Raw genomic sequence first — 20,561 nt, 5'->3', positions numbered from 1 at the left:
AAATCTATCTCAAAATTTGTAGGCCTCATGGCCGCACTGCACGAAGCGCGGGCGGCGCGGGCGCCGCGCATCCTAGCTTAGTGTTGTGGAAAGTTTCGATAACGTTTCGAGTTTCGAGGACGTTTTGGCAGGATTTATTAAAAATTGAGCGTAGAACTTTATTTTAAAATCCTTAACGTTTTAAACCAATAATACCAAATAAGTCAGATGAAGTACTCATCTGACTTATTTGAAAATGTTTATTGGAGTTATGAGAAACTATATTGACCTCGGTAAAAATTTTACTTATACCATACAAAACCTAAATTACTGCAACTTTGAATTTTAAGGGGGTGGCCTGTGTCTATGATGAACCAAAAGTGCATAAATCGGACACAGAATGTATTTACGAGCCAGAAACACAACACTAATAGCCAAGCTACTATTAACTAATTCTACTTAAATAGCACGATTAATACGTCTTATAACTCTTATACTTAATATAATATTCGCACGCACGCACGCACGCACATTCACCACTAACAATACTCAATTATCATCATTATTTTGTTTTGCACATGGGTGTTGCCTTAAAATGTGTGCTCAGTTGTGGATTATTCTTCACTGTTATTTTAAGCAAGTCACAGTTCCATTCGAAGTTTAGTCCATAGTGGCAATTTTTACCATTGTGTGCTGATCATCGTTTTTGTACAGAGAACGTTAAATGTTTTTGCTGATTATTCGCTGAGACGAGAGCAAAAGCTTGCTCTCGTCACACCATGACTAAAATCCAATATTTCAATAACAAAAATCCCCTTTGCAATTTTGCCCTTTTTTAAGTGTGGATTGTTTTGCTAATGCTGCAGCATGGGACTTGATGTACCTATTACTCATATATTTTAATGTTATATTTATATTTCTGGTTTACAATTCCAGATTCCTTAATAGTAGGAAGTCTTATCTTCTTTTGGAAAGTTCGAGTTGTTTCTTCGGTGGCCACGGCTGCTATACTGAAATTAGTAAGACTAGGTACATACGTACATACACACAGACCCACACTCTCACATATGTACTACGCGGTAACGTAAACGCAAACAAGACATATATTAGTATGTTATGCTACTAGGTAGCAAAGTTGATTATTGCGTGCGAGGTGGCATTGTTCACAGGCGACCTCTAAAAGAAAACCGAGCGACCAACAATCATCATGCTCCCTCATACGATGTTTTTCAACACACTTGTGAGTAAAAATAAAAAGAAGTAAACGCAAAAACACTTATGAAATCCAAAATAAACAACAAAACTCAAATTCAAAAAAAAGGGAAATTTCCTTTCCTTTCAGGTATAGTAAAATAACTACGCGCTAGGGCATAATTTGTACCATATATGCCTAAAATCGATGAACGGATAAGTACACGCACAGACAAAGCCACGCACACACACACACAAACACACACACAGAAACACGCGCACACGCACACACACACACAAGAGATCTAAAATATATATTTTATTTCAAGATTTCCTATCGGCAGATGTGCTGATCATTTGTTCCAAAGAGGTGGTCAAAGAAAGCGCTGCGTAGGTTGCTACGAAAAATTAAGATTGACATTGAATGGCACGCAAGCTGCTAAGAAAACTAAAAAATGTGACTTTTTGTGTCCAGTGTGACAAATCTTTTTGTTTACCATGTTTTAATGAAAAACATTTTCAGTGATTAATACTCAATAAACATTTATCGTAACTACAACTCTCTTTTAATCCCATCACTAGTCGAGGCATTAATTGACCTTCCTTTCAGTGCGATTTGAGGCAGAACCGATGACAAATTTTTAATTTTACTTTATTCATTAACGAAACGTCCTAACTCCAGGCGAAGCTAGATTCATATTATGCACATATTTAAGTTCATAAGAGTGAAGTTTCAAGCAAATATCGTCTAATTTGGATTTTTTAAAAATGTTTTTCGAAAACATAATTTTGTGAGGCAGGAGAGGCCTCAATAGCACTGGAAAAAAGTTCAACTTTGCCACGAACAGACCTCAAACGCACTGGCTGAAAGTTCCGCCAAAATGGCCTCGCAGCTAACGTGTTAAGGTGACAATACGTGTTATATTTTTTATAGTGTATTTATACCAAAAGATGGCGCTTTTATAAAATTATAAATTAAAAATGACATATAGATGGCGTTATTACAAGTAACAACATTTAAATATTGTAAAACAAAGACAGTGCTATTTAGATCTCGACTGTACTTTAACACAAACTTAAATGTACTCTCATAGACTAAAAACTTTAGTATTCGTCTATACTTTATATATAAAAAGGTTTGTAAACTTTACCACTTGACTGTACTGTTCTGACGTCACTTAACAATAAGTACTAGGTTCTCATAGACGATTGTCCTTGTGTGAAATACATGAGGACAATTATAAGATATACCACTAAGGATGTTTTCATTACTGGGATTTTGTATTTACGTAAAATTATTTAATGACGTTCAAGATGTTTATGTTACGTAATATAACTGTTTCCCGTTGGACCGATTGTCCTTTATAGACAAATATTCACCGAAACATCCCGTAATAATTTCAATAAATACAACTAATTTAATAATTAAAAAAAATATAACTGACTGTGACACTGACACTGAGGGCTCCACTAAAGGCGTTAAATATAGAATTAACATACATACAAACCATCTTACTTCTTACTTATATTATAAACTAGCTTTTGCCCGCGACTTCGTTCCCGTGGAATTAAAAAAAAAAGGAAACGGGATAAAAAATATCCTATGTCCGTTTCCTGGTTCTAAGCTACCTGCCCACCAATTTTCAGTCAAATCGATTCAGCCGTTCTTGAGTTATAAATAGTGTAACTAACACGACTTTCTTTTATATATATAGAAGATGTTTAGATGGATGGATGTTTGTTAAAAGGTATCTGTAGAACTACTGCATGGATCTCGCTGAAATTTGGCATAGATGTAGAACATAATGTGGAAGAACACTTAGGCTACTTATTAAGTTTTTTAAATCCACGCGGACGAAATCGTGTGCGACAGCTAGTATTTCATTCAAATTATGTATTAGGGTTGCTAATAAAGAAAAAGCACATTTTAAAATTTTTGTCTGTCTGTCGGCAAGACCGCATTTGTTGCGGGGGTAATCTCCGAAACAACTGGACCGATTTTAACAGGACTTAGTCGGGTACGTAGCTGGTAGCGGGCATATAATAGGCGAAATCGCGGGCGACTAATAGTTTTTAATAACACGAGTGATACATACATGATGTTGATTTCTATCACGCTGTTAGGTCAAGGGGTCGGCAGTGTTAATCAATGACAGCTGATAACTGAATAAATATTAATCACTTTGACCTATCTAACTACGTAAAAACGGAAGAATTTTTTTTTATATACTTTTAACTAGTGTATGCGGTATCACAGAGTAAAGCTTGTATCACACTGATGTACGAAAAGATAGCGAAAACTGTACGCAGACTTTCCCTCTATAACACATTTGTATTTTAAGCCGACTTCAAAAAGAAGGAGGTTATCAATTCGACTGTATTTTTCTATGTGTGTTACCGCAAAACTCCGCCCCTGGTGGTCCGATTTTGATAAAAATTATTTTAATCGAAAGGAAGTTTTTGCAGATGGGTCCCATTTTTTTTTGTTTTTAATAACTAGAAGACTAGTAGATTTTTAATATACAGTCAAAACCGTTTATGACGACATCGTTTAGAACGACATACCGGTTAAATTGACCAAAATCAAAGGTCCTGGCTGAATGTTATATACATATCTTTCCTATTAATACCTGTCACCGGTTGTTACAACTATCGGTTTTTACGACTCAATATGAGTAGTCCCTTCGATGTCGTTATAACAGATTTTGACTGTAGCTTCAAAATTTGTTGCAAAAATTAGGGACATTTTTTCTTTCAGCGCTTACGTAGGCTAAACTATAGGACCTACATAAAAATGATGTATGGAAGAATTGTAGCCCTTTAAATGTGCTAAATAAAAGTCCGCGATAGCATATATCTATCTTTTATAGTTTTCTCACAATAACCATTTTTTTCTTTTTAATAGAAGAAAGGTCAATCGCATCGTCTAATGTTTAACAATCAACAAAATTCGACGCCCATGGATATCAACACATATTGTATATTAGATTTATAGGATAGGAAAAGAATCTTACAAAACGATGGATACATCCAATGCTTGCTATCCTACTCAGTCTCCAAGTGTGGGAAGGAGAGAGCAGACCTGTAAGGAGAGGATTAATAAAGGATATGGAAATAGTAGAACCCGGATAAGTAAGTCTAAGGTACCACGATATTTCATTGGTTAGGACCGGACAATACCGCTCGCTTATAGAGGTTTCTTTAATTGTTGCGTAGTTAGTAGCTTTAATGAAATTTTAAACATTTTTATAGACTTGGTTCGCCATCTTGAAAATCTCTACAACTTTTATCACAACGATCGTGACAAAAAAATTAGTGAACGATTGGCTTTGACAATGACAGAATTGTTGACGACGCGTGTATATGTACGAAGCTTTATGCTATTGTATTGCTAAGTCGCTTAGCGACTAAAATCGCCGTGTTGCTAAGATTTACGTTGTTGTGTACGAAGTGCCTTACAGATATGTTTTAAACGATTTTACTGTAGGTTACTTTTACAAATCATTTATCTTGGGTATTGAAAACTTTATTATCTTTTAATTCAAACCTCTATATATTGTATTTATCAGTTAAAATGATAAGGTGATATGATTTATTTGAGTAACATAGTTGGAATGTATATATTTGATATTGTAACTATCCTTTTTTTAATCTTATTAATAATTTCTCTTCCTACTTCAATTCTCAATCCATAAATATACATTTTATCTATTTAAAAAAATAAAGATCAATACGTGAACACCTATCCAATTTTGGAACTTAGAAAATTTTTCTAATATTTTCATTACACGAACTCTCTATTAAAGTTTGAACCTTCCCCCCAAATTTCATTACGCGAACTTACGTTATACGTTACGTTATACATTTATAATTTTTTCCATTAAATAAATTTCTAAATCTTTAATAATATATCATATTAATATATTATAAAACACTACCAAATCCACTGAAAATTAAACATTTAAATAAGTACTTTTATTATTAACTAGCTTTTACCCGCGACTCCGTCCGCGCGGAATAAAAAAATAGAAAACGGGGTAAAAATTATCCTATGTCCGTCTCCTAGTTCTAAGCTACATCCCCATAAATTTTCAGCTAAATCAGTTCGACCTATCTTGAGTTATAAATAGTGTAACTAACACCACTTTCTTTTATATACATAGATTAATTAATAATGTTAGTTACAATAACTAACTGTATATCTGTGCAAATATTTCGCATAGTACAAAACATTATCCGGCCAGGTGAGTGGCGCTGCTATCGCGTTTAATTCTCTCAGAAAATACGTAAAACCTACATGGGCACAGAAAATACAATAAAAGAAAAAACATAACATGGTACAGTTCAGTACGAAAAGGATATTGTGACACTTTTGACGTTGACAGGGAGGCGCTAGTGTGCTGTCATCATTTAGTTTTAATTCCCCAGCCACTGCTTGGAAATTGAATTAGTTTAATTCCGACGTCTGGGCCTGATGCGTTTTTTATCCTATACTAGCTTTTACCCGCGACTCCGTCCGCTCGGAATAAAAAAAACGCACACAAGATAAAAAAGTTCCTATGTCCGTCTCCTAGTTCTAAGCTACCTCCCCATCAATATTCAGCTAAATCAGTTCGACCTATCTTGAGTTATAGTGTAACTAAACCGCTGTATAAAACATATTGTCAACCCAGTCATTATCTTAAACAAAACAGAGATAACAATATCTTTTAAACGTGTATTTTGGTTTCAGAAGCCCACAATTAATGTCCTTGCTTCATTTTAATTAAATAAAAAACATTACAGTTAAACCTGGATAAGCAAGTAAAATATGGTGGTCTATTATATTCTCTCTTCTCCTGGTTCGACTGCATACAACAGTCTTATAGATACAGTCAAAACCGTTTATAGCGACATCGTTTAGAACAACATACCGGTTAAATTGACCAAAATCAAAGGTCCTGGCTGAATGTTATATACATATCTTTCCTATTAATACCTGTCACCGGCTGTTACAACTATCGGTTTTTACGACTCAATATGAGTAGTCCCTTCGATGACGTTATAACAGATTTTGACTGTACTTTCTAATTTAAAATTTCTTAAATGAAAATTTAACACAAACCATATTCAATATAACTAGTAGAATAAAGATGTGTCACATGAAACATGTCTATCAGTTCTTTATAATTTTGTATTTACAATAAGTACCTTATAAAAAGAATAACTTTATCTTTGTCCAGTCGAACCTGCCCTGTTTATCTATGTATCAAATTATTGCTACCACATAGTATTATATTGCCGCAGATCCAGAGGCAGATCCAAAACTAGATGGAAAGATGTAGTGCTAAAAGACATGAGCCAAGTCCCAGATGTTGAGGACAGGGCGAGGTGAAGGAAATTGGGAAAGCCGACCCCACCACCATGTGGGATACGAGCTAGGCAGAGAGAGATAGTAACTAAATAAACACTCACCTAACACCATCACTGGACGAATCCACAATTTGCCTTTAATCAGTATTCAGGTCTGTTTGTAGCCAGTACTATAGATATGAGACTGTCACCGTCTTTCCATACTTTATTATCCTGAAACAAACATTATTTATGGTGAGTATTCATAGCCTGGATGTCAAAATATTGTAATACATTGACATGTTAAATGTCAATTGGTTGTGTTTGTGGCAGTTTATTTGAATACAGACTATGATTTTGAATATTTCGTCATCTCATCAGCTCACTATTCATCCCCACTGATGGAATCGGAACCTACCCTAATTTACGGGTGACTAGGCCATAGTTAACCAAGCTAATCCAGTGCGGGTTGACTTCACACATATCTATGTTCGCAGTTACATTGTTTCCTTCATGGTAAGAATGTCGGATAAATGTACATATGTAAATACAAAATAGAATAACACATTAGTGCATGACAGGATTGGAATCCAGGACTTGCAGATTCAAGGTCAATTGTATAACGCCTGAGTCATTGACGCTATGTGAATATTGAATATTTATCAATAATAACTTGTTTATTACACTTCTTAAAAAAGAATACAATTTGATAAGATAAATAAAAAAATCCATTGAAATTTAGTTATCTGTACATACAGCTCAATTTATCATAATACCAGCTTTTACCCGCGACTCCGACCGCGCGGAATAAAAAAAATGCCCACAAGATAAAAAAAGTTCCTATGTCCGTCTCCTAGTTGTAAGCTACCTCCCCATCAATTTTCAGCTAAATCAGTTCTACTGATCTTGAGTTATAAATAGTGTAACTAACACGACTTTCTTTTATATAGATTGTTGAAAATTCTATCCTAAAGCCATCAAATCATACTAATATTACAAAAGCTTATATGGATAGATGTTTGTTTGAAGGTATCTCCGGAACAGCTCAATGGATCTAGATAAAATTAAGCATAAATGTAGAACATAGTCTGGAAGAATACATATGCTACTTATTACATATTTTTTTTATTCCGCGCGGAAAGATTCTCGTGCGACAGCTACTATTAGCATAAATGTACAATACAATACAATTCCTGCTCTTATTACATCACCTCTCAACATAATGTAATTTTATTTTTAAAAATAAACTAATTTAAATATCTATAACAGCCAGATTTCTTTTGTTAGTACACCAAAAATAGAAACTCTTTTAAAATGGAAATTATCATATCAAGATATTTTTACCAGAGTTAAAATTAACATTTCAATAAGAAATTATAGAAGGAAGCTAAGTATGACTACTTCCAGATCTCACAAACAGCTAACTATTAAGATCCTCTTCTAAGGATGGGGTAAATTTTTTTTTAAATATAAGGTGGCAAACGAGCAAACGGCCGCCTGGATTCGCCACAACAACGAGGCGACCGTTGCCCATAGACATCCGCAAATGCAGATGCGTTGCCTACCTTTAATCAACGGAAAAGGGGACAAACAAAAAGAGGATATTTCTCCTTCCTATGCATCCCCTCTTCCGCCAAATCCACTTCCCCTTCCCATCCTTAGTTAGTTCCCATCCTTTCCTAATAAGAAAAGGGTGGGAAAGGAAAGAGGACTAAAATTAGGCCTCCGGTACCACACTCATCAGATGAAATGCAGAATTGCTTCCACTTCACGCCTGTCTTCTGTGTGGTCGTGGTATTTCACCGGTCGACCCGAGCAATTCATGAACCCAACAAATATTGTTATTGCGGGATCTATCACTGGTCAAATTAAAATTTTAGCAAAGGTATGTTTTTCTATCACAGCCATAGACACAATGGGATGATGTAATAATTATGTGCGATAGTTTCTTCCATTTGAGACACATCATAGAGTTCTGTCATCAGATGAGATGACACACTTTCAAGGTAGCACCCACATCAATTCAATATCATTAAATTATATAGGAACAGCTTAAACACTCACATACATATATCCGGTGTCGGCACCAACTAGTTTCGAGCCCACTCTGAATCCGTCGTGAGCGACGAGCCGCGTCCGCGAAATAATACCAGTCCCACTCACCCTGATGAAGGGCCCCCAATGGGCTCGAAACTAGTCGGTGCCTACAACGGATATATGTACGTGTTTTAGCCATTCCTATATAAGTTAATCATTTCAATGGCTGGCAATCCATAACCATGCAATATTTGCAATAATTTTTCACTCCAGTATTTCCAAGCTGCTACAACTTAGGATTCTTCAAAAAACAAGTGTATCACCTTCTCAAAGGCCAGTAACATATCTGTAGTTACTCTGATACTTTGGTTGTGTATGACCATTGAGATCAGCTTGGTTTAAGTCTTCTCGGGATGCGGTATTGGATTGTTCGAGTGGGAAATTTATACAGAAATGCTGTGAAATGTCAGTGAAACCCGTATTCCAACTGTTAGAAAACTCTAAAATCAGTCATATTCCCAGGACATAGAACTACAGTTGAATGTGGATAAGCAAGAAACCTTTATAAGCAAGAGTTATTGTCCGGTCATGACAAACAAACTCTATAAGCGCGAAATATCGAAGTCCTTTAGACTGTACAATAGGTTATGTGTGGTATACGATATATCTACAATCTATGTGATAAAAGCAATGTTAACTTACAGATAGCAATACCGTTTATATTAAGATATACTTTTTAATGTTTAATTTCTCGTAATATGAACTAATACTAACCTACATAGATTTCGTGCTTACCCATCTAGATTGTAAACGTAACGCGAAGACCATTAAATCTATGTGTTTATGTTGCAAGTCGTCAAGTTATCAAGATTATAATGATTAGACGTAAACAAGCCTTGAGTACAATGATACCGTAATGCAAATACGCACACACGTCTTTTCTTAATTGCTTGTAAAAAGTGGGACAAAACCGTACCTACAACCTAGATAGAACGACAAAAACACTTCTTAAAATACGATAAATAGTAAGAAGAACTTACCAATAATAATCTTTTTTTTCTAATTCTAAAACACTAAAATGATCAATTTCAATTAATAAATATAAATAGATGAAAATGTACGATATTTTGTGGTGTGACACCGGGCATCTCACATTTGTGTAAAAATTGCACAGATTATGTATTGAAGTTCAACTTGAAAATAAATGTCAAGTTGGAAGCGTTCGGAATCATAAAGAGTTCTGAGTTCACGGATGAAATTGTCCCTCATTGTGTGATTGTTATTTAATCGCGTTTGATTCACATTTGTTAAATTCACAAGATCTCTCGGACAAATTATAACTATTTCATTAGTAAAATCTTTTTTTCAGTTTTATTTTCGTTGACACATACTTCGTAAAAATAGTCTGTGATCAAATCACGTTTATTTGTTTATTCTGTAATTTTATAATTCCAAAACGTCAAAATCTATTCGAGACATCGAGTATTGTGTGTACTTTTTATTTAGTTTTCTTTTAATTTTAAATGAGAAACCAGTAATCGGGCGTTGAATAAAAGAATTGATTAAATACTAAAAGACCCATAATGGGTTTACCGAACACGCAAATACCGAGCGACAAGCTTCCGGAATGCTGGTCAGACGATGTTCGTATGAACGCATTATTTGCGCCGTTCAGGATCAAAACTGCTAACCCAGAATCTTGGGACATGAAGATGAAGTTCTGGTCCGAGATGGTACGGCAATGGTGTCGTCATAGGACAGATCCTGTTATCTCTGCAGCAGACATAAAGTTTGCTTTTCAAAGGAAAGGCCGTACACCAGCTTGCATAGACATTGTTATTGAAGAGATGTATAGGTAAGCTCCTTCGATATGTAGATACATTAAAAAAAGGAATTGTCCGCAAAGGAAGTAATTATGTCTTTATAAACTATACATTTAATGATAGAATGTTAACTTTAACCTTGAGATTATAATGTGTCGTGTGTATTTTGAATTTGCGCCAAATTGTTCCGTTCTTTGTTTATTTCATTGCAACATATTTATTGATTATATTTGCGAAATACTGCAAATTGTTATGTCATTGTGGTGTTATTTAATAGGCAGAACTAAGTATCGACCGCGACTTTACTTGCGTGGAATAAGAAAATAAGTAATTTAGTAGCCTTTGTAACAGACTGTAGCTAACTTTTTTCATCGAATTTTTTATTTTTGGATCCTTAGATTAAAAATATGAAAATGACACATGTTTTTTAATCTCTTCACAACTATAAGGCTAATCATCATCAGCTCACTCTACGTCCACACCAAGGGGCTCAGAGCCTACCCCAAGTTAGAGGTGACTATTTCAACCAAGCTGGCTCAGTGTGGGTTGGTTGACTTCACACATATCTTGGAATTTCTTCTCAGATATTTGCAGTTGCATCACAATGTTTTCCTTCACCGTAAGAACGTCGGATATATGTACATACGTAAATCTAAATCGAAAAACACATTGGTACATGGCGGTATTCATACCCAGGACCAGCAGATTGCAAGTCAAATGTTAATGCTTCCTATTAATTTTACTTTCCAGAAATGGTGAACTAGCACCTATATCCAAATATCTACAAATATTACACAACGGTCCTGAAGGCTGGGCAATGTGGGGCGCTAGGATAGCATTCAAGCCGGCCGTATTTGCAGTCTCTACAGTACTGTCATTATTACCGAATAGAACACAACTGGATAGCGACGGACTGCCCAAAGCGAGTATAGAATCAACACAGAGATTTGTACTAGAAAGTGCTGTTAAGGTAAATAACCATTTTATCTAATAACTATGTGATAAAAAAAGGTTATAGTGGTATGGACTTATGCAAAGATGATAGACATATAAATAAGAAATTAATGAGATTGAAGGATGGCTACAAACATGGAGGAAAACAAAAGAAAGTATGTATGGATTGTGTGAAAGAGGGTATGTGTAAGAAGGGAGAGAATACAGATATGACGGCTGATAGTGATGTATGGAACCAACACTAGATATGCATAAGATGAGGTGGAAGGATGATTAAGAGATTTATTCCTTTATTCAATTAATTTATATACTAGCTGTCGCCTGCGACTGTCTGTGCGGAATTAAAAAAAACCTTAATAAGTAGCCTATATGTTCTTCCAGACTATGGTCTACATCTGTAACAAATTTCATCAAGATCCATTGTGCTGATCTGGAGATACCTTCAAACATCCATCCATCTAAACATTCGCATTTATAATATTAGTAAAATAATAGTGTTAAATATACTTCATAAAAATAGTGCAGGACTGCACTACAAAATCACATAATCCAAGCAACTATTAGTCAGGGTTGCAGAGAACGGAACCTCCTCACAATGTGCATGATTTGCAAATTTACTGCATTTCGTATCTGGTCCTTTATCCAATTGTTTTTCGAGAACTTTTTAATGTGTTCAAATCGTTACTATCAATATTATTGTTTTTTTAGGAACAAGCGACACAGTTCTTAGATAACTTTCCACCAGGCGAGCAAAGATTGGGAACAATAGATGAACTAATGAAAATCACACAATGGGGTGGCGATAGAGAGACATTGGAGATTATTTTGGGCTATCTGGTGTCACAGGGTGCTGCGGTGAAGAAGGGGGATGTTGTTAAATTAGGTAAGGCAAGGTACTATCAAAGCTTTACTTTGAGTCCTCAAAGAATCCACTTTCTCAAAGGTCTCATCTTCAGGCCCTCGTATCTTGTATACTAGCTTTTACCCGCGACTCCGTCCGCGCGGAATAAAAAATAGAAAACAGGGAAAAAATTATCCTATGTCCGTTTCCTGGTTCTAAGCTACCTCCCCATCAATTTTCAGTAAAATCGATTCAGCCGTTCTTGAGTTATAAATAGTGTAACTAACACAACTTTCTTTTATATATATAGATTTCAAAAAAGTTTGATAGATAAAAGAATTCATGTCACTATGATCTTTAATGTAAAAGTTTTATTTAAGGTTAGATAGAATGGACAAAATAACTGTAAAAACATTTCTTCTCTGTCATTGTATTGTTGATTATCTGTGGTATTTGACTCATTTAAAAAAAAAAAAGAACTAATTAGCCTATGTGATATTACAAACTGTAATCAAAGTCTGTTTTATGTATATTCCATCAGTATGTGTTGTTCTGTTTCAAAATTTTGTCTTAAACACACAGTCGAACCTGGATAAGCGAGAAATCTCCATAAGCGAGAAACTCAGGTTAGAGTTCCTTATTCAGGTTTAACAATATATATAAAAATGAATATTTATAATTTTCTTCTTTGCAGTGTTACAATTTTTTTTTTAATAATCTGTTCGTACATTTTACTTCTTATTAATATTATAAATGTCAAAGTTTCAATGGATGGATAGATGGATTAATGAATGTTTGTTTGAAGGTATCTCCAGAGCGTCTCAATGGATCTTGATTTAATTTAGCACTGATGTTGAACATAGTCTGGAAGAATACATACGCTACTTATTACTTTTTTTTTTAATTCAGTGCAGACGGAGTCACAGGCGACAACTAGTTTTTTAATTTAACATCTCTTCTTTCAGCGGAGCCCAATAAGAAAGCAACAGCTGTGACTGAGACAGATGAAGCTCTTGTTAAGTTAACATCAGCTGAGGCAAGACTAGAGGCTGATATGGAAAGACTTACTAAGGAATTGAAATCAGCGGACGCAGATGCAAGAGCAGCACTCAAATTGGGCAATAGACTTGCTGTGAGTTATTCAAAACTAGTTTACGCTCGTGACTTTGTTAGTGTTGTTTGTTTTTATATATTTCAAGGTGGCAAACGCCACATGCCACATGAATTCGCCGAAATGGCGAAGCGACAGCTGCCCAAAGACATTCGCAATTGCAGATGCGTTGCTTACCCTCAATCGATGAAGGAGGAGACGCACAAAAAGAAAATATTTAACCTTCCTAAGCATCTCCTCCATTAAATCCACCTCCCCTTCCGTCCTTTCCTTATAAGAAAAGAGGCTAAAATTAGGCCTCCGGCACCACACTAATCAGACGAAACGCGGAATTACTTCCACTTGAGGCCTAACTTGTGTGTGGTCGTGGTATTTCACCGGACGAGTCGTGCAACTGATGTTGTTGCTGGCGTCTACCACTTTTAAATGTTTTTTTCTTTTGCAAGCATCGTAAATATGTTTACCATTTTTTTATATACTTATGAATTCTATATATAAGGGTCAAACTAACAAATTGATGATTTTTACTTTTTTTTCATTAAAAGCTACCTCTTTGCACTAAACAAAATACACATTTAGGGCATATGCGGTCTATTTTCCTTGGTTCTTAATTGTAGGAGACATCAATACATATGATAGGTGTCAAGTGATTACTATTCCGTGCACAGTCTGATGAGTGTGGTGCCGGAGTCCTAATTTAAATCCTCTTTCCCTATCCACCTTTTTCTTATAGATGGGAAGGGGAAGTCGATTTGATGGAAGACAGATAAGAGTAAGAAATATTATCCTTCTATGCGTCCCCTACCTGGATTAGATGTAGGCAATGCATCTTAAATTGAGGATATAGGCAATAATTCAGGCGTTTTCTTGTTTAAAACGTAATTCGTTATAAATTGTAGGCAAAGAATCATCTACGTCGCAAACACAAGATATCAACTCGTGCACAGCGCTGTGATGCTGCACTCGAGAATGTGAGACATCTCTTACATCAGATGAGAGAAGTTGACTCCAATGCTGCTATTGTTGAAACATATAGGTAACTAGTTTTTGCCTGCGACTCCGTCCGCATAAAATTACTTTCTTTTTGATGTGAAACATCTATAGGATCACTTGTAAACCGAATTGTTGGCGTGGCGACGCTTGCCGTGGCGACGGGTCGCCAAGCTATACTGAGATATACATATGTATACATATATATATTTTATTTTAATAATATTTATTATTATTATTATTCATTCATTCATTCATATATTCCTTTCCTTCCTTCATTTATTCATTCATCCATTCATTCATTCACTCATTCATTCATTCATTCACTCATACATTCATTCACTCATTCATTCATTCATTCATTCATTTATTGATTTAATATTTTATGCACATTACTTGTACACACACGATGTTTCACATCTGCCAGGCGTCCCATGACGGCTCACAAGTTTTTTTTATTTGTATATCAGTTTTTCAGATTTTAGATTATATTTCTATATTTCTATATTTTTACAGAACAAGCTCTCAAGCTATGAAGCGTACAATGAAAGAGGGTGGACTTGAAGAGGACTCCGTCTTTGATACAATGGATGAATTGAAAGATGTAAGATAACTTGAATAATCTGATATTTACGTGTCACTAGCTGTCGCCGGTGACTCCGTCTGGATGGAAAAAAGTAGCCTATTTTTTCTTCCAGACTATGTTCTACATTTATGTCAAATTTCAGCATAATCCGTTTAACTGTTTAGGAGATATGTAATTAAGAACATCCATCCATCCATCCAAACTTTCCCATTTATAATATTTATAAGATACTAGCTTATACCCGCGACTCCGTCCGCGCGGAATAAAAAATAGAAAACGGGGTAAAAATTATCCTACGTCCGTTTCCTGGTTCTAAGCTACCTGCCCACCAAATTTTCAGTCAAATAGATTCAGCCGTTCTTGAGTTATAAATAGTGTAACTAACACGACTTTCTTTTATATATATATATATGATATTGTAAGATCTGTTGTTGTCACAGATAATGAAATCTTTGATGATGTCTCTTAAAGTGGGTTGGTAATTTATTTCTTCGACTATATCTAGGTGTTAGAGACATACAACGAAGTGGAGAAAGCTCTGGGTACGACGGTAGACGATATCGATACTGCGGAATTGGAGCAGGAGTTGAAAGAACTGCTGGATACACCACCTCCACCTGGTGGTGGAACTCCAGAGGAGAAGAGAGATAAAGGTGAGAGTAAAATTACCCTGTCTATAATCATAGATTTTATAAGTGAAGTTAAATTTTGTTATTTCTCTCCTTATTTTATAACTAGCTTTCGCTCGCGACTTCGTTTGCAATGATTAAAAAAAACATATTTAATAGCGTATGTGCTCTTCTCTTTGTGAGTTTAGCGCTTTTTGGAGATATACAAATATCCATCCATACATTTAAGCATTCACATTTATAATAGAAAGATACCTGATGTAAGTTAAAAAAAAATCACCCTCTCAAATCAATATAAATGTAATGAAAAATTAAAAAAAAAGGGCTAAAAATAAATATCCATTCATAAAATATGTTTCCAGAAGGTAAAATACCATCACCACCTGGACAACGTAGAAAGGAATCAGAAAGAGATTTTGTATTCGACGGTGAAGAGAGAATGTTGGCTGAACTGGACAAGCTCAGTCTAGAAGATACAACACCTAAGAAGATGGACAGGAAACCGGTCGCAGTCGCTGAATCTGCTGCTGCTGATAATGGTGAGTTATATTTCTTTATAAGGTATATTTGAAGCTGGATAAGCGAGAATTTGATATTTTTCTCGCTTTTAGAGCTATCTCTAACCCGAATTTCTCGCTTGTAGAGGTTTCTCTCTAACCCGAATTTCTCGCTTTTTAGAGCTTTTTCTGTAACCCGAGTTTCTCGCTTTTAGAGGTTTCTCTCTAACCCGAATTTCTCGCTTTTAGAGGTATCTTTCTAACCAGAATTTCTCGCTTTTAGAGCTTTCTCTCTAACCCGAGTTTCTCGCTTTTAGAGGTTTCTCTCTAACCCGAGTTTCTCGCTTTTAGAGGTTTCTCTCTAACCCGAGTTTCTCGCTTTTAGAGGTATCTTTCTAACCAGAATTTCTCGCTTTTAGAGGTTTCTCTCTAACCCGAGTTTCTCGCTTTTAGAGGTTTCTCTCTAACCCGAGTTTCTCGCTTTTAGAGGTTTCTCTCTAACCCGAGTTTCTCGCTTTTAGAGGTATCTTTCTAACCAGAATTTCTCGCTTTTAGAGGTTTCTCTCTAACCCGAGTTTCTCGCTTTTAGAGGTTTCTCTCTAACCCGAGTTTCTCGCTTTTAGAGGTTTCTCTCTAACCCGAGTTTCTCGCTTTTAGAGGTTTCTCTCTAACCCGAGTTTCTCGCTTTTAGAGGTTTCTCTAACCCGAATTTCTCACTGGTTTGATTACACATAATAGCTGAAATTATCTTTTTAAATATACAAATAAAATTGTAATGTCTGTATATAATATGAAAAATTCTTATATAAAATATAGCACGGTCTACTGGAACCCATCTCGCTGTAGGTCTAAGTTTGAAGTCTGATTAATTTTGAAATTAAAAAATATACAAAATTTTATCAAAACTGGTCTAGATTATAATCTAGACCTATTTTCTATAGAACATATTCATAGAAAGAGAGTGAGAAAGAAAGACTACAGTGATTGAAAATCACACTATACAAATTATGTTCAGGCGCTACAATATCGAAAGGCATCAAACCCTCAAAGCCCTGGTATCCACCACCTGGTGACTGTCTCAGACCTGACACAGCCTGGTCTGAGAGTGGAGTTGATGCCAGTCTGAAGCGGCTTAGCGAAGGTTTTGGGGAATTGAGGATGGATCAGAGATTACATCCAGGTAAAACCTTCGGAACTGTAACAAATGTCATACCAGTAAGATGTTTAATGTAAATTAATTCGCCATTGGTATTCAAAAAATTGAGTTTTTATCTCGTTTTTTCTTCTTTCTATGAAGAAAAAGACCAATTTTTTCAGTTAAAGATTTAGCTTATATGCTATTCTTGACTCTTATCTATCTCTGTGTCAAATTTCATCCAGATCTATACAAACATTTGATAATTATTTTACTACAAACATTCATCCATCCAAATATTTGCATTATACGAGATTATTTTCTCACTTCTAGAAAGTTCTCGCTTATGGAGGTTGTCCGTTATAACCGAACATACTCTCGCTTGTAAAGGTTTCTCGCTTACGGAGGTTGTCCGTTATAACCGGATATACTCTCGCCTGTAAAGGTTTCTCGCTTACGGAGGTTGGCCGTTATAACCGGACAAAGACTCCTGCTATTAAAGGTTTCTCGCTTATGGAGGTTGTCCGTTATAACCGGACATACTCTCGCTTGTAAAGGTTTCTCGCTTACGGAGGTTGTCCGTTATAACCGGATATACTCTCGCCTGTAAAGGTTTCTCGCTTACGGAGGTTGGCCGTTATAACCGGACAAAGACTCCTGCTATTAAAGGTTTCTCGCTTATGGAGGTTGTCCGTTATAACCGGACATACTCTCGCTTGTAAAGGTTTCTCGCTTATGGAGGTTATCCGTTATAACCGGACATACTCTCGCTTGTAAAGGTTTCTCGCTTATCTCCGATCGTTATTACTAAGATCTATAATTCCAGGTCAACCTTTAGATGTGGACTTCACGACACCAGCACGTCATTATGTGACAGACTTCCAGGTGAGAGATCACAAGCAAGCTCCTGCAGGTGTCTGGTTGTACAACCATGAGGATACCAGCGCTGAGCTTGCAGCAAGCACTGAGTACATCAGGTGAGACATCATCAGCTCACACCATCATATGTCCTCACTGAGGGGAGCCTACCCTAAGTTAAGGGTCACTTTTAATGATTATAATAAAGAACCACTAAAGTCTCTGGCCCAAAACACGCCAGGGGGAGAAGGAGAGGGCGGCATAGCGCCGCCCAATAAAAAAAAAAAAGGTTAAGGGTGACTAGGATATGGTCAACTACAGCTCAGTGTATTAGACTTCTCTCTTTCTAGATTTAGCTCATGGCTGAAGATCCTGGTCAGCATCAGGATTAGTTCTGGAATAGATTTGTTTCCACCGACTGCGGTCACACATTTGAATTTCTCCTCAGATATGTGCAGCATCACTATGTTTTCCTTTACAGTAACAAAGTCAGATAAATGTATATATGTGTCTAAATACATTGCGGGAATTGAACCCAGGATTTGCAGATTGTAAGTCAAGTGTTTAATTTATATCATGTGATCTTTACCCTTCCAGCACAGAGAGTCCCGGTAAGTCGGGCAGTAGTTTCCTAATGGCTCCCGGCGAAGGTAGGAGAAAGCAGGAACCTTGGCACACTGATGAGGAGAAGACAATCGAAGACCTGGAGACCAGGCTTAACAGGCTACGAGGGTTCAATATGTAGATGTGTAAGTATATAAGATGTTTATATAAGGAGTAATTTTAGTTGATTTGTATAATGTATGGATGTATTTTAATATCGTATTTAAATGACCATTAAATGTTATTTTTTATATTTTTAGACTTCTCTCTATATATATTAAAAATAATGTTTGTTTGTCCTGTCTGTGTTAATTAATGTACTGGAAAGATTTTTATGAATTATTTTCTAAGTTCCTAGGACTTTAAAATAACAATTTTTGCGTTAAAATATCAAAAAAAATCTAAAAAAAATCATCTTTAACGTAATCTTTTGCTAGTATTTTGACATTTGGTATTTATTTAGACTCGTTAGATATTTGACGTTATTGATTTTAGCATTTCAAGTATAGACCGTCAGACTTATCTGACCCGGTATATAGTAACAAAAGATCATAACAGCACACTAACGCCCTCCTTAAAATTACAAAAAAGTATCATAATTTTGTCTTAATCTAGCTGTCTTATTATTTTTTCTTTTATAACATTTTTCTATACCTAAATAAGTTCTATATTTTTTTGTGACAGAACAAACCGTGTTAAAAGCTTTCTCATTGAGCTAGATAAGTTTGTAACCATAGATCCTAATAATAATAATAATCTAATCTGTAACACAAATTGTCTCTGAAGACTTTGTTGCAGTAAATTCTTTTAGTGTTGTAATTTAAAATATAAAAAAACATTTAGAAAATCCAATGGACGTTAAATTTGTATGAAATTCATCTACAGATTATATAATAAAAGCCTTTATCCACTGACTTTTTTAACTTAACGTATATAAAATAGTAGTCTTAAACCTAATTTTTCGTATTAAATAGTAATTAATACGAAATTTCTTAGCAACCACATTGGTCAGGTTGTCCGTCGACATATTATATATATGTTTAAAACAATATGTTTAAATTCTATGCATGTGATAAAATATAGTATATTACAGTTAAAAATAAAGTAAACATATAAAAAACGTAATTATTGTAAAAAAATAATATTCACATTTAGATAATGTTGTACATAAATAAAATTGACATAATTTTTTTATAATAACCAAAAAAGAGTGATTACATTTAAAAATAATTCGTAAGATTAGATAGTTTTGTATAAATAAATTGGAACCTGGATAAGCGAGAAACCTTTGTGAACGAGGGTCATTGTTCTGATGAACTCTATAAGCGAGGTATTCTGGTTGGAGGAAACCTCCATAAGCGAGAAATTTAGGTTAGAGAGAAACCTCTATAAGCGAGAAATTCTGGTTGGAGAGAAACCTCTATAAGCGAGAAATTCTGGTTGGAGAGAAACCTCTATAAGCGAAAAATTCTGGTTGGAGAGAAACCCCTATAAGCGAGAAATTCTGGTTGAAGAGAAACCTCTATCAGCGAGAAATTCTGGCCGGAGAGAAACCTCTATGAGCGAGAAAATCTCTTTTGGACTCTCGTTTATTCAGTTACCACTGTATTTGACTATTTGACACAATATAATATGCAAGTTTTAAACTATAAAAAAAACTAAAAAAAAAACAAAATCAATATGTTGAAGTTAAAAAATATATATATATTCAAAACTAAAGTAGTTGATATAAATAAATCGAACTGTATGACATCCCTTATGACACACCGGAGATTATGAAGCTATTGACACCTCTCTCGTTAATACTGGTCCAGTTGTGTAGGTCTTATTTGACATACCTTTAAAAATATTACTCTCCTTTAAGTCGGGCAAAACTAACATATTATATTGTGAAGTTACAAAACGCAACAAAATGTAGATAAATATATAATTAAAAAAAAGTTGTATAAAAAAACCAAAAAAAAAATTACGATTACAAAATACTATATTAATTATA

At 35.1% G+C, this 20,561-nt stretch overlaps 2 protein-coding genes across 4 annotated transcripts in view; one reads left to right on the top strand and one right to left on the bottom strand.

Annotated features, from left to right (window-relative positions):
* Nucleotides 1-9,710, bottom strand: part of LOC106713226 (pantothenate kinase 3) — a 30,116-nt gene extending 20,406 nt beyond the window's left edge. The window contains exons 1-2 of one of the 2 annotated variants that reach the window (XM_045684933.1): nt 9,579-9,710; nt 6,625-6,735 (exon numbers count right to left, since the gene is read on the bottom strand). The gene's annotated coding sequence lies outside the window, so the exon portion shown is untranslated. Of the gene's footprint in view, nt 1-4,184; nt 4,207-6,624; nt 6,736-9,578 lie in introns of those variants that run through there. The other variant, XM_045684935.1, reaches the window with a different exon arrangement.
* Nucleotides 9,711-10,003: 293 nt separating this feature from the next.
* On the top strand, nt 10,004-18,735 carry LOC106713159 (charged multivesicular body protein 7). 2 transcript variants are annotated; one of them, XM_045685011.1, is made up of 11 exons: nt 10,004-10,393; nt 11,112-11,331; nt 12,024-12,198; nt 13,122-13,288; nt 14,167-14,303; nt 14,774-14,861; nt 15,349-15,496; nt 15,835-16,011; nt 16,985-17,149; nt 17,931-18,081; nt 18,560-18,735. In XM_045685011.1, the coding sequence occupies exons 1-11, from the start codon at nt 10,122-10,124 to the stop codon at nt 18,705-18,707; spliced, it is 1,848 nt and encodes a 615-aa protein (XP_045540967.1). In that variant the 5' UTR covers nt 10,004-10,121; the 3' UTR covers nt 18,708-18,735. The 2 variants fall into 2 exon arrangements, with proteins under 2 accessions (XP_045540967.1, XP_045540968.1); XM_045685012.1 differs by lacking the exon at nt 16,985-17,149.
* The last annotated feature ends 1,826 nt before the right edge of the window (nt 18,736-20,561 follow it).

The sequence above is a fragment of the Papilio machaon genome, chromosome 28 (assembly GCF_912999745.1).
Source record: "Papilio machaon chromosome 28, ilPapMach1.1, whole genome shotgun sequence".
Classification (NCBI taxonomy): Eukaryota; Metazoa; Arthropoda; class Insecta; order Lepidoptera; family Papilionidae; genus Papilio; species Papilio machaon.
Note: the sequence above shows the minus strand (reverse complement) of the source record. Positions and strands in the feature narration are given on the sequence as shown.